At 45.0% G+C, this 12913-nt stretch overlaps 5 protein-coding genes across 5 annotated transcripts; 2 read left to right on the forward strand and 3 right to left on the reverse strand.

Annotated features, from left to right (window-relative positions):
- Positions 1–592: 592 nt before the first annotated feature.
- On the reverse strand, positions 593–1602 carry AOL_s00079g208 (uncharacterized protein; the record flags this gene model as incomplete). The annotated part of the gene is made up of 2 exons (XM_011124083.1): positions 593–966; positions 1071–1602. 2 exons carry the CDS (start codon positions 1600–1602, stop codon positions 593–595), a joined length of 906 nt encoding a protein of 301 aa, XP_011122385.1.
- A 3433-nt stretch (positions 1603–5035) lies between these two features.
- Positions 5036–7783, forward strand: AOL_s00079g209 (uncharacterized protein; the record flags this gene model as incomplete). The annotated part of the gene is made up of 1 exon (XM_011124084.1): positions 5036–7783. The coding sequence occupies one exon, from the start codon at positions 5036–5038 to the stop codon at positions 7781–7783; it is 2748 nt and encodes a 915-aa protein (XP_011122386.1).
- Positions 7784–8353: 570 nt separating this feature from the next.
- On the reverse strand, positions 8354–9309 carry AOL_s00079g210 (uncharacterized protein; the record flags this gene model as incomplete). The annotated part of the gene is made up of 3 exons (XM_011124085.1): positions 8354–8945; positions 9008–9105; positions 9187–9309. The coding sequence occupies 3 exons, from the start codon at positions 9307–9309 to the stop codon at positions 8354–8356; spliced, it is 813 nt and encodes a 270-aa protein (XP_011122387.1).
- Positions 9310–9711: 402 nt separating this feature from the next.
- On the forward strand, positions 9712–11255 carry AOL_s00079g211 (uncharacterized protein; the record flags this gene model as incomplete). Its single annotated transcript, XM_011124086.1, has 4 exons — positions 9712–9798; positions 9862–10155; positions 10219–11148; positions 11208–11255. 4 exons carry the CDS (start codon positions 9712–9714, stop codon positions 11253–11255), a joined length of 1359 nt encoding a protein of 452 aa, XP_011122388.1.
- A 455-nt stretch (positions 11256–11710) lies between these two features.
- Positions 11711–12326, reverse strand: AOL_s00079g212 (uncharacterized protein; the record flags this gene model as incomplete). The annotated part of the gene is made up of 4 exons (XM_011124087.1): positions 11711–11870; positions 11931–12051; positions 12143–12169; positions 12257–12326. The coding sequence occupies 4 exons, from the start codon at positions 12324–12326 to the stop codon at positions 11711–11713; spliced, it is 378 nt and encodes a 125-aa protein (XP_011122389.1).
- Positions 12327–12913: the final 587 nt, after the last annotated feature.

Below are 12913 nucleotides of genomic sequence, written 5' to 3' on the forward strand. Positions count from 1 at the left end.
TGTGGAGATGTACATTACATGAACATTGCAATTTAAAGCAATTCCATTAATTTTATTTGAGGTGATACAAATTTCAGACTATATACAGCTAGCTGAGGCTCGTGTCTTATCCTACAATGATTTAATATTTTTGTATGGGTTCCTAGCTCGTTAGGATCCTAGGATCCTGTGGTTTCGAATCTTGTGTGCAATGTTGTGTTACTGTGGCTTTTATTTTATTAGATTAGTAGGTAGCTGAATTAGCTCCTATATACTTATTTAAGTAGCAATAGGCTTCAGATAACACTCAACGTGCATGGAAAATTGCATAAAGTAGCCGTGTAGATGGGATAGGCTAATAGTATATGGGCATTGATTTTATGTTCTCTGCACGTATGAAAGAATATTAAAGACTGATCCCACTAGGCTTGCTAGCTATCAAGCCCGACAAATTGGACCTGCTGCTGGTACTAGCTAGCTGGCTGCCTGGTTGGTGCCCGACTAGCGGCCAACAAGTAAAACTCCTAATGTCATACTAATCAAATAAGATGAATCTGAACAGGACTGCGAACATCTCTATTTCTATACTATTTTAGGATCCTTGATCATTCAATCAACTTCCTTGTCTCTTCTCTTTCTCTTCTTCGGGTGACAGCGGATGCCCCTCGACCTCTTTCAAAGCTATCTTTCTAAGCTTCTCGCTCAACTCACTTCTCATTAATACGACATAAAAATATGCCTGTTGCCACTGTGAAAATTTAAACGCCGCATAGAGCATTGGGGTGCCAATTTTGAAAGCCAACGCCCAGTCGTCCCAGATCATCCAGCTGATATATATGAACATAACAGTCTGCACATTATTGAGAACGAAAAGCCACACCGCTGTTATTTTATAGACGAAACAGAGATAATCGTGGTGGCCTCGAGCTAATCGTAATTGTATTAGAGCAAAAACTGGTGCAAGTTCCATTACTACGTCGAAGAAACCTGTCAAATTAGTCCGTATGTTAGTATTTGACATCGAGAAAAAAATATTAAGAAAAGCTGTAGCTTAATTATTGCTAAGCAATTAGCCTATATAGCATACGTACCCCATAGAGTGATAATAAGAAATTGATACCGAGCATTCCTATGTCCATGAATGACAAGCGTAAGAGTACTCTGCGCCGTCAATATGGACCCCACATGATGTATCCAAGTAGCAATAGAAAGCCTCGATCGATGTATTATTTCAAAAATATAAAAGCTTGGTAAATTGCACATCGCAATAACAATGCAATCGCCCATTGTCAACCTTCCTCCAAATATGTGGGCCGGATCAGACAACTTCGATGACCCGAACATTATGAAAATGAATGGATACAGCCCGATTGCTACCATAACTGCCCGAATTAGCGCCGCTAGGTGGAGGGTTAGGAGTGCGCGCTTGGTGGCCTCTGATGATGGACCCCACATATGAGCGTAAACATGTGGGAGGTGCGGCTCGAGAATTGCATGTTTGACGATGAAGAGTGTGACGATGCTTATTGTGAGTATGATGTTTGAGTATGGAGCTAAAACAGAAATCGGGGCAGGATCGTTGTTTTCGGGGCTGTGACGGACTGCAAAATCGGAAAACGGCATGTTTAATCCAAGAAAATATAATAATAGAGAAATAGTTTGATGATAGTTTTATGGAGCAGGTGGGGGGGCATGGTACTGAATCAAAATTTTCAAAGGGTAGTTGATCTGTTGATTTATATATTATATAAATTTCTAGCTTCGATTGTCATAGCTGTGGCCTCAATTTAAATTTGAAGCTTCAGAAAACGGGTAGTTCTTACTAAGGTCTGGTCCCGAGACCAGTGCTTACTAAGGAAAGTTAGGGAAAAACATGAAAGGGGTGCAGTGAACTGCTTTGACAAAAGTAGTAATTTGAGCGAACGGCTGAACCTACTATGGCTTCTTAGATCCATGTTTAAATCTTGGCCTTTGAAATCTATACCTTCAGCTGAGGATTTAATTGAGACTACATGTATCGTGATAAAATTTTATAGACCACTACAGCAAGACTATACATATATGATGAAGGATACACGGGTCGCAATTCTAATTGCCAAGCGATGCGCGGCTTCTTCGTCAATTCGCACTTCGCGATTCGGCTCGTCAGCAGCTGCAAGACTTGTAAATCGTGATAACATAAGTGGTTTACAAATCGTCTAGTCGATGACTAATTAGACAGCGCTCTATAGTCTCTTGTCCTTTATTATATACATATGAAATCAGAGTTCTACATCCTATATCAAAAGGAATACCCAGCTCAAGCGGAAAAAAGGCTAAAGGTAACTGACATAATCGGTGACTGGGTATGAGTTGATAGTGCGATAGATAGAGCAAGGATAGGTAAGCTGATCACAATTTTTTGGTCTTATCTGAGCTTAAGGTCAGGCAAGCTCTTCTATAACCTTCTAGACCAGGTAGTACAAAAGAAAGATATGATTACTCAGTACCCCGTCGATTATCGAATTTAAAGTCGACGTTCGACGTTCAGAGAGCTGTTGCATTTTTGAGAGTAGCAACACAAAAACGGCTGCGTGTTTGTAAATCTATTTTAGGGTGTTTGTCTTTGTGCCACCAAGAGATCCATCACTGCAGATTGCTTGAGAACTGGTACCCAAAAGGCCGGTATGTAGAAAGCAGCCTCGGGTCTCAGTCTACCATCTTGCTTTGTTTAATTTGGACAATGGCCTTTCACAGGTGACCATTCCATTATCGTCAACTATCTCCAATATCGGACCAAAACGAATCGCCGGCGCGAGGGTATACGTCGAACATTCTATGATCGTCGTTGGATCCTCGTCCGCATCCCTTTTGTTCATGCAAGGGTTGTGTGTGGCTGTTAGCCCAATCATGACTCCACTCCCGGTCTAGCTGCAGGTCTTTTGACCCTGCCAAGCGCCTTCTAATTTCGGCTGTCGGTTCGTTGGCGGCCTGGATCTCGAATAGGAGCTCAGAGATTCCACCACAGAATTCGCGGAACCGCTCTTTGAAGAAGCTTGGATCTCTTGAATCGATCTGGAGATTTCCTGCGGCTGATAACTTGGTCAATTCTTGAAATTGAATTTCGATGTCGAAACGATTTCAGCGACGCTTCAAGAGTCGAGGGAGGTCAAGTTTTTGGAGCGGTTTGTGCTTCAGACCTGTCAACCCGTTGTCGTTTGGAGCTGCGGGGCAGTTTTGATGGGCAATCTCTCATCTGTCACGTTTAAACGGGCAGCACTAGTTTTGGAATGGCGGCCCCAGAAGGGTGCGAGATACGGGCAAGATGTGGAGAAAGGAATCTTCGAAATGAAGACCACCCCGTTAGCGTCACACGTGAATGCCTTTAAAATCAACCTGCAGATAAGCATCTGGAAACGTCTTAGAACAACGTGCTGATGACAGGCGAGGAATGCAGTTGAGAGGTGTCATTGATGCTTCCGGCGGGGGATGGCCTCGTTCTCTAAAAATTCATGGATACGAAAGACAAAGATGTCTATGGAACAGACCTGATCGATCCCTCTAGTGCGTTTAGCCTATCTTCAACGGCCAGATTTCCATGGTGGCGATGGGTGGTTCACATTGCTGTGAGCCAGGGGCTCCTGCTCAAAGGAAGGGTTCGAAACTCCTCTTGTATCGAAAATCAAGGGCGGCCCCCCCTTTACCATATTACCTCAGAAGTTTGTGTAGTGTGGAACCGAACAAACTTAAGGCCACTATTATAGCCAAAAAATTGAAGTTGAACCTGGCAGCAGCCGACGCTGTTGTGAATCGGGATTAGTCAAGTGTCGCCAGCCGCATGGGGTACAGATAAGGAGAGAAAGGCGGTAACAATTTGGGTGTGATGTCCATCGGGTTTTTGCCAATGGGAGCGACTGTCTCATACAAAACTACACCGCCTGTTCTTCAGCCTGATTTCTTTGTATCACGAAGTATTTTCTATCCTTTGAGGTTGGATAGAATCCATTCCTTTCTTCTGCGTTCTCTACTGTTATACATTTCCTTTAAACGTTTAACCCGACATTCTCTTATTTTTTTTATACGTACTGGGTACGACAGCATTATCGCTTAAGTGAAGGGAAAGGAGCTGTGGAACAGCGCCTCTGGATCTAATAATCAAATAGCCTACTACACGAACGGATTGGTGTTCATTTTGCTTAGGAGGATTCTTTCAAAGGGTACCGGATACATACTGAACGAAATCGGTCTTTGCTTCGACATCGAGAAGGCATCGCGCGCAGACGGCCACTTTCTTGGGAGCGAACCGCGGTACCGGAGCTCGAATTCAAGCAGTTCTCGCGACATCACCAAATTGTGCAGGTATCACGACTTCTGCACCAACATTGTCAATCACATCACCAGTCTTGGCTGGTTCGGATCACAGAGTTTTTAGGCACAGGGCTCTCAATTTCAAATCCAGTTATTTTGACCATCGCCCGGGACTAGCCCTTGAGTCCCTGCGACCGTTTTTAGGATTGAGCAATTGAGAGGGTTGGGATTAGTTGCGAAATCTTGAAGTCCAAAGCGTCAGAGTGGGACCACGAAACTGTCTCATGCATCTATGGTGAGCGCGTCCCTCAAATACCCGAATGCTTCATCAATCTTTTACAGTCCTCTGGCACTGGCTCTTGCTTTAAATCGTCAAATGTATCAAGTTTACCACTGTCGGTCGTGATACAACACAAAACACTTGCCCCTGTTGTTTCAAACAGTCAGATTCCTATATCGTGGACCCTTACCGACAGGTACCATGGTATCTTTGCTTCTATCATTGGTTCTTCACGAATGCGATACTGCTACGCGATTTTTGATCTTCTAATCGAAAAAAATATATTTGAAAGTACTCTAGCTAAATGTTCACGACTTACAGATTTATATACAATGAAATCCATATTGAGTTGACACCCACGTTTTCCAACAGAGGCTGCACGATCCCGTCAACTTCGTGACACTCTCTTTACCAGAATCCTGGTTTTCCCGTTTCCGTTTTGGTTTCTCTGGGTTTCTCTAGGATTTACCCTAGTCAATATCTTACAACATGCAGAATTTCGCAAGACGGTCTTACGACCAGTCCAAAAATACCCTTGGCCCTCTAGACGAGGATCCTATATATGAAGACCATTCTCCTCAAGCGCTGAGGGTGGTCAATGGAGGCATAGACCCTAGGCATATGCGTAAGGGGAGCTACATTGAGGATGACTCGTACGCTGTACCTCTACCATCTCAAGAGTATGGCGGCTTGCCTGAGTTTCCAGTATATACAAAGGGTGGGGCGACTCCTGATGTTTCAAGAAAACGAGATTCTCGAGATCAATTGGCAGCAGGTGGCCGATCGTCGGGCCGCACTGGACGTTCGGGTGCTAGAAGGTCCCTCATAGTTGGACCGCAGCCACAGCCTCAATTACCATCCAACTCCCCAAAGTCTGTATCGAAGCCTCGATTTCCGGTTAATCCTTCAGGAAACACTGAACACTACCGACAACAACAATATCAACAGCAAACCCAAAATAATTCTAGATCTAGTCGACATTTAAGTCAAAGCGTTGCCAGCCCGGGTCTTGGTCGATATAGTCCTCCGCTAGAAGCTGATGAGGACGCTGAATACGACGAAATGAGAGCTCGATCTATTATGATCGGCTTCGAAGCCCCTTCACCTAGTACCACTGCCCAAAATACACCGAATGGACATCAATTTCCTCCTCAGCCACAGAATTTGGCACCTTTCCATAATGTTGGCAGAGGCTCGAGAACCTCAGCTTCTAGTACCAACTCGGCCGTTGCAGGGAAACGTGGCCATGCAGCATCTTCGCATTATTCACAAGTATCATATGTCTCTACTATTCCCGAGGAGGCATCCGAATATGGTCGTAACGCTCATAACTCCTATGCCTCCTCTCATGTAATACCCTCGAGCTGGGGCTCAGCTGTTGGAGGGCTTTGGATACCTGCATCGAACGAGGAATTAATGAGTGATGCATCTTCGATATCGAAGGGTAGCAATAAGAGCCGGAATAATGATTACGAGGACTTTGATGAGGGCGCAACTCTTGTCCGACAAGCCAGTATGGGACGGAAACAGAAGCCAAAATTAACAAATGTTCGAGCCAGATCCACAGAGAGATCTTCAGAAAGGTCTTCGGAGAGGTCCTCGGAGAAGTCCTCGGAAAAATCCGAATTGAGGTCAAAGTCCTCGAAGAGCGACTTGGCCAACAACCCGCAAAACCACGGGAGACGGGGTAGTAGTATTGCTTCGTTGAAGCTGGCCGACCAAAAGATGACAGGGAAGTCAGAAAAGATGATGATGGCCTCTCAACCGATTAGCAACCAGATGGAGGTCTATGACGATCTACAACCACCTCCAAAGATCGGATTTTGGCAGAGGTTGTCGGCAATAAGCACAAGGAGCAGTTCTTCGGATATGGCTCCAAAGCCTCTGCGCATTCCTAGTGGGAAAAGCTCATCAGATGAGAGTTACACAACGATGCATGTCCGCAATGGAAGTCAGAGCCCTTCTGTAGCTACTGGCCCGCTCGGTTCGAACTTATCTATCCCACAACCGGCCTTAAACCGACCTCGACCGCCAAGACTTAATATCGACGCTGTTAGGGAGGCAGAAGCGAGAGGCAGTCTGACCAGCTTGCCTGAGCTGATAAGGCGAGCTACCAAACTTGCTGCAGTTCTAGAGACTGGAGCAAGACTAGACAGCAGATGGGAAGGCAGTCGAGCACCGAGCATGATGAGTACGGATACCTCAAACATGCATAGCTATGGTCATGGTCATGGCCATGGCCATGGACACGGTCGATACCAAGAATCCCTTTCAGATATTCTCGCCTCCTTCCCACCGCCACTAGCATCTTCCCGGCACTTATCGAGTCGAGGGACGGGTTGGCCTCTCCCCGGAGACTTTGCATACCTGCAAAGCGAAGAAACATCCGAAATCCGACGGAAACGTAAGATCTGCGGTCTCCCGCTGTGGGCCTTCATATTACTGGTCCTTCTTGCAATCGTTGTCGCAACAGCCGCAGTCATCCTTCCGGTTCAGCTCGTAGCATTAAGCAAGGACAAACAAAAAGTCACCTCACTTACCCCGGATGCATGCTCAAAGACTAACCCGTGTCTGAATGGCGGGTTGGCGAGCGTTGAGGATGGCAAGTGCATGTGCGTCTGCACTAACGAGTTCTTCGGCGCCAACTGTGGACAATCTAATGACCCGGCCTGCACGATAATGCTTATCCAAGAAACAACGAGTAGCGGCCCTGTAAGCCGGAACGTATCAATTGGACTTGCCATCCCAAGACTTCTTGGTATTTCAGACTCTAAATTTAAAATCCCCATCAACTCGGCTACCCTTTCAAATACATTCTCGTCACAAAACACTACCTGCGCTTTGCAAAACGCTCTTGTCATGTTGAATGGCAGAACAAGTCCCCCCGGCACTACTTCGGATTCCCAAATCAATACTGCATCCACCGGAGTCGCCCTTGATGAGAACGTTGTAGACTTTGCAAGAGTGGCGGTGTTATATCTTGCGAGCACTTTAGGGATGCGACAGGCCGTTGATGCACGGGAAAACCTTGGGGCGGTCTTCGCGGACGGTAAAGACTATGGCACTGTCAGAGTTGATGCCACGGCTGAAATTGACCTGACAAAATTACGCATCTCTACTGGCTCCGGCAAGAAGGTCATCGGTGGCCCAGCCTCGAAACTGAAGCACAAACGATCCGAGAATGTGAAGCATGGTCACATAGTCCGGAGGCATAAAATTCCTGGGGGGATCGTTTGAACAATACTCTTTCTTATATCCCGGATCTTGAACCATCTACAAACTTGTGTCGCGAATCGCCTATCCTTATTCAAAAGCACGTCCTTCGAAACATCATTAGCCTCCAGAACCGGCGTTTATCACTTTGACTTTTTCATATTCTATTTCTTACATTCATTTAAGGCCTATTTTATCAGCTAAGCGACATTTTAATAACGATCCTTTTGGCATTTCCTTTTATTTTGTTATTTGGGGGATTTTTTTCGGGATACCATTGTACACTACTACAGCAGTCTACTATCGATATTTTCTTGGTCTTTTATTTTTGGCATCATATATATTGGAGGATTGGTATTACATTTGTCTTTGAGATTGATTTTTTCGTGTATGATAGATATGTAGCGTAAGATATCCCAGTCTACGCAAAGCGGTGGAATAGCCGCAAATATGCATATATTACTCACATACACCTCATCTAACCCGTGCCCTATTTCATCCAGTCTCTAGAATAAATATTTAATTAGGTAAACTTTATATATACATAATCATGATCTAAAGCAAGGGCATCTGCCCTAAAAACCGCCAGTAAGTTTACTCCTTGGAGGGCGTTTCGGCCGGCTTCTCTGGCTGCTGATTATGGGATTTCTTGTCTTCTAAGCGGTGATCCTCAATAGCTTCATCCCCTGCTCCGTCTTTACTTATCGATAATTTATCTAGCTCGGAAATTGTGGCAGTCTCTTCAACCGGTTCATCAATAAAATTAATCCCGAGCTCTTCCCGCATCTTCCTAACTTTTTGGCTTAAACTTCGTATATCTTTTTCGTGGTATTCAATGTCGCTCAATGTCGAAACAAGTTCCATAATAGGTGGTAGACTATGCAGGAAATTCTTCTGGGCTGTTCCCAATGCCATAGGACGAAGTATACCAAACCAACGGAGAGGATCAGCCTTGGGATTGGCGAGTGTTAAAGCAGCGTCACTGTCATCAGGTCTTTCTTTCGGCGTGTCATGATCTCCTTGGCCAACGATTTCAGAGACTTCCTCTTTTTCCGGTCCGATATCTGGACCGTCTAAGTTAGAGGGAGCTTCTAGGTCGGCTTTTTCTGAGTCTACGACCTCAGGCGGCGAAGTTAAGTCTTTCAAGATATATGCCGTAACATCAGTTTCGTTTACGGCTATACCACTGTAAATAGACCGACTTGTTAACAAGTGAGTAGTAGAAAATGAGCAATTATTAAAACTTACACTCCTCGTAGTGCCTGCATTCGATTATCATACATATCTTGCCCATACCGTACTCTGTTTGGCGCATTGAAGTTTGCCTGCGCGAGATTAAGGAAACCCTGCATATATAAGACTTAACATTAGAAACATATTGCAAAACAAGTAATCATCAAGCACGCAGGGAGTGTTCGGATTATTACATCTGACAATGCCCGAGAAATCTCGGCTCTTGAAGCCTGATACTTGTCGAATAGATCGAGGTAGTTGATGATTAAATTGTTGAGTTTGTCTTGAAGCTCGTCCAACTCATGCTGTGTCGCCATTTTTAGGTATCTAGCTGTACCTCCGTCTTCTGCAAGTCCTGGTTCCCAATGTATGAGAAACTAAATGTTGAAACAACTGTGTAGTTATTCAGTCGTGTTTATGCTCTGGAGTGCGGTCCCATGGAGGGTGTACGTCGGCATCGAAGGTACAAGCAAGTTGCTTAACGTTGGTGTTGTCGAGCGTGGCTGTGGCTGATGAAGCTCGAATTTGAGGCTGGTGCATTACCTACGCCATCCACTTCCCAAAGCTACCCTCCGCGTCCTCCACCTCATCCTCCAACATACCAACCCACTTATCGCATTTCAACCCGGACTCTTCATACTCCTGTAGCCTATACTCTATCATCACGAAAATAATCTTAGACTTGACGATACTACCCCTCCCGAAGCCCTTATCACACGATGTCGTCAGAAAGCAACCTGAAACCTGAGAAGGACTGGACGGAGGCGCTGGACCAGCAGCTACCAGAGATAGAACAGCTTGCGAAAGTGCGTACCATCTCATAGCTATCATTATTAGTAGCGTAAAACTAATTCTGCCGCTTCATATAGACCGATCTTCAAGCAGCCATCGAAAAGCTCCTCGCCCTCGAAAAACAGACCCGTCAATCCTCAGATCTAAAATCCACATCACGGCTTCTAGTCCTCATCGTCACGCTGTGCAAGGACGCGGGAGAATGGAAAATTATGAATGAGAATGTACAGCTTCTGGCGAAGAAGCACAGCCAGCTGAAACAGGCTGTTACGAAGATGGTGCAGGTTGTTATGGGATTCTTAGATGATACCCCAGACGTCGATACCAAGCTGGCTGTTATCGAGGCTTTGAGGATCGTAACTGAGGGGAAGGTATGTACAACTCGGCTTAACAGAAATTTACCATGGGGCTGTTGCTAAGTTAGCTATCACTAGATCTTCGTCGAAGTTGAACGCGCCAGGGTAACGCGCATCCTCTCATCTATCAAAAAGTCACAGGGCGACCTCGCAGCAGCAACGGAAATTCTTTGCGAACTCCAGGTTGAAACATTTGGTTCCATGGAACGTCGAGAAAAGACGGAATTTATCTTGGAGCAAGTCGGTCTGTGCATCGAGAAGGGCGATTGGACACAAGCTGCAATTCTCTCCCGCAAGATCTCGACTAGATTCCTAAAGGACAAGACGGTTGCCGATTTGAAGCTGCGATACTATGAACAGCAGATTAACCTCGCCAAGAACGATGATAAATATTTGGATGCGTGCAAGCATTACTGGGAGGTTTATGACACTGAGGAGGTTAAAGAGGATCCGGAGAAGTGGAAGGCAGTCCTCAAGCGTCTCGTGTATTACGTTCTACTCGCTCCTTACGACAACGAGCAGTCCGATCTATTACACCGCATCTCACAGCTTCCAAAGCTTCAGAGCGTCCCCATGCAAAACGATCTTCTCCTCCTTTTCACAAAATCCGAGTTGATGAGGTGGAAATGGATTGAAGAGACCTATTCCGCAGAACTTCTCGATGGTGACATCTTCTCTGCTGAGGGTGGCAAGGACCTCAAGGCAGTTACCAGATGGGAGGACCTAAGGAAACGTGTGATCGAGCATAATGTCCGTGTTATTGCCAAGTATTACACCCGCATTTCGATGGATAGGTTGCAAATTTTGTTGGATTTGAGTGAAGATGAGAGCGAGAATTATCTCAGCAAGCTCGTGACTCAGAAGACGGTATATGCCAGGATTGATAGGCCGGCAAGGATCGTTAGCTTTAAGGAGCCGAGGGATAGTAATGACATTTTGAATGAGTGGAGTGGGAATATGAAGGGACTTTTGGGATTGCTAGAGAGAATTGACCACTTGATTACAAGGGTGAGTGACATATTATACACCTCCATTTGATTTGTTTCTAATGCTAATACACTATATAGGAGGAGATGATGGCAGGCATACAGGGTAAGGCCAAATCGAAGAGGTAAAGTGTAGTTGGAATCAAAGAATATCATCTTTGTGGAGCGGTTTGATATATACATTAAGCCAGGAATGAATTCAAAAAGACAGCATGATGCAATTCTGAAAGCCGGTAACGGTTTATTCGTTAGCATATTTCATCCTTCCACACAAGCCTTCTCGCCGGCTTCGAAACAAAAATAAAGTAATGGTATTATGTACAATATTAGATGAATACAATTGTGCAGTATCCTTGCTCTTTCCCCCCCCCCGCCTTTTTATCGTCGCCCCATCTTACAATCGCCTAAGAGTCGCCAGGGTGGAGAAACATCCAAGAGGCTCCAGAGATTACACCGAGATCCGGAGTGGTGAACTAGCAACCGTCTGAAGTCGTATGAAAAATATACACATTTAAATGTACGCCTTACTGTATGTTTTTCATGTTATTCTCTATCCGACGTATCGTCACTATGTCGCGGGTCGTTTAATCCCACTTGCGTCTCTCGACCTTCTCAACAGGAACAACCATTGGCCTAGGTCCGAAGCCGTATTTCTGTTGTCTTCTTAGAGCCTGGGAGAAAGCGTAGGTGCTTCGTTCGTCATACGGTTGTGTACGGATTGCGGTACCAATCGACATGAAGAAACTGTCGTTTCGATGTTAGATATTTGAATGATTAATCAATAATAAACTCGTGGTTTCGTACCCGAAAGTGGCAGCAGAACCGGCCATATATTGGCCCAAAGACCTAAAGACACCATTGGGACCGGCACCATAGCGGAAGATGTTGTAACCGCCAAAGATGAAGCCAATGATCATACCGACAGCTGGATGAATGTGGAGTCGTTAGTTCGGGATCGGGATGTCGGGTAGATTCCGGGTTTATATCCAGGTATCAAAAGTAGGAGAGAAACGTACAAGTTCCCATCATTAGACCGAGTTTCACTATAAACCGATACCCATTTTAGTAAAATTCTTCCAATTGAATATATACGTGATGCCCATTTTTTTTTTTGTTCAGGAAAATCGTACTTTTGTCGAAGGTGGAGGGGCCATGTTGACCTGCCCCACCACCAGTTGGCATATTAACAGGAACTGGCATGATGACACTTGATGAAGCCTTTGTAGGATCCTTAAGAGGGAAAAGACGTTTGAAGCTTGGCTGGTATCGCTAGAGAATGGCGATAGCTCCGATGGTTGTTGATGATGCCGATGACCTTGTGGTGTGGATGTGCGTGGGGCGCTCGGGGTTAAAATTTAAGAGCGAAATGTGCAGGTGGTTAGGACAACGCGAAATATGCAACATGCTTTAACCTTAACCCTTCTGCACGAACTAGGTTCGGCCTGTATACTATCACGAGATTAGAGCTATCGATAGCTATCTGTATCCGAACTACTTAAGTGCTAAGTTGTAGATAAGTACGTACGTAGTTAGTATGAATCTGATATATATCGAGGTTTCTTTGGAATTTCCATATTCATAAAACCTCTCGCCACCGGGCTAATCTTTGACACCCATAAATATTATAAATAGCTGTCATCTGCGAGGAAATATTTCCAATACTTCAAGTATATGTTTCCCTATTGATAGGCTTTATTTCCCCATCGATAGAACTTATTTCTATCCGTTTTGATGGTTCTTTAATTTGTCGGATTTCTGGCAAGCCGAGCTCGAAATTGGGCAATAAT

This window comes from Orbilia oligospora, assembly GCF_000225545.1.
Source record: "Orbilia oligospora ATCC 24927 unplaced genomic scaffold scaffold00079, whole genome shotgun sequence".
In the NCBI taxonomy this organism is placed as follows: domain Eukaryota; kingdom Fungi; phylum Ascomycota; class Orbiliomycetes; order Orbiliales; family Orbiliaceae; genus Orbilia; species Orbilia oligospora.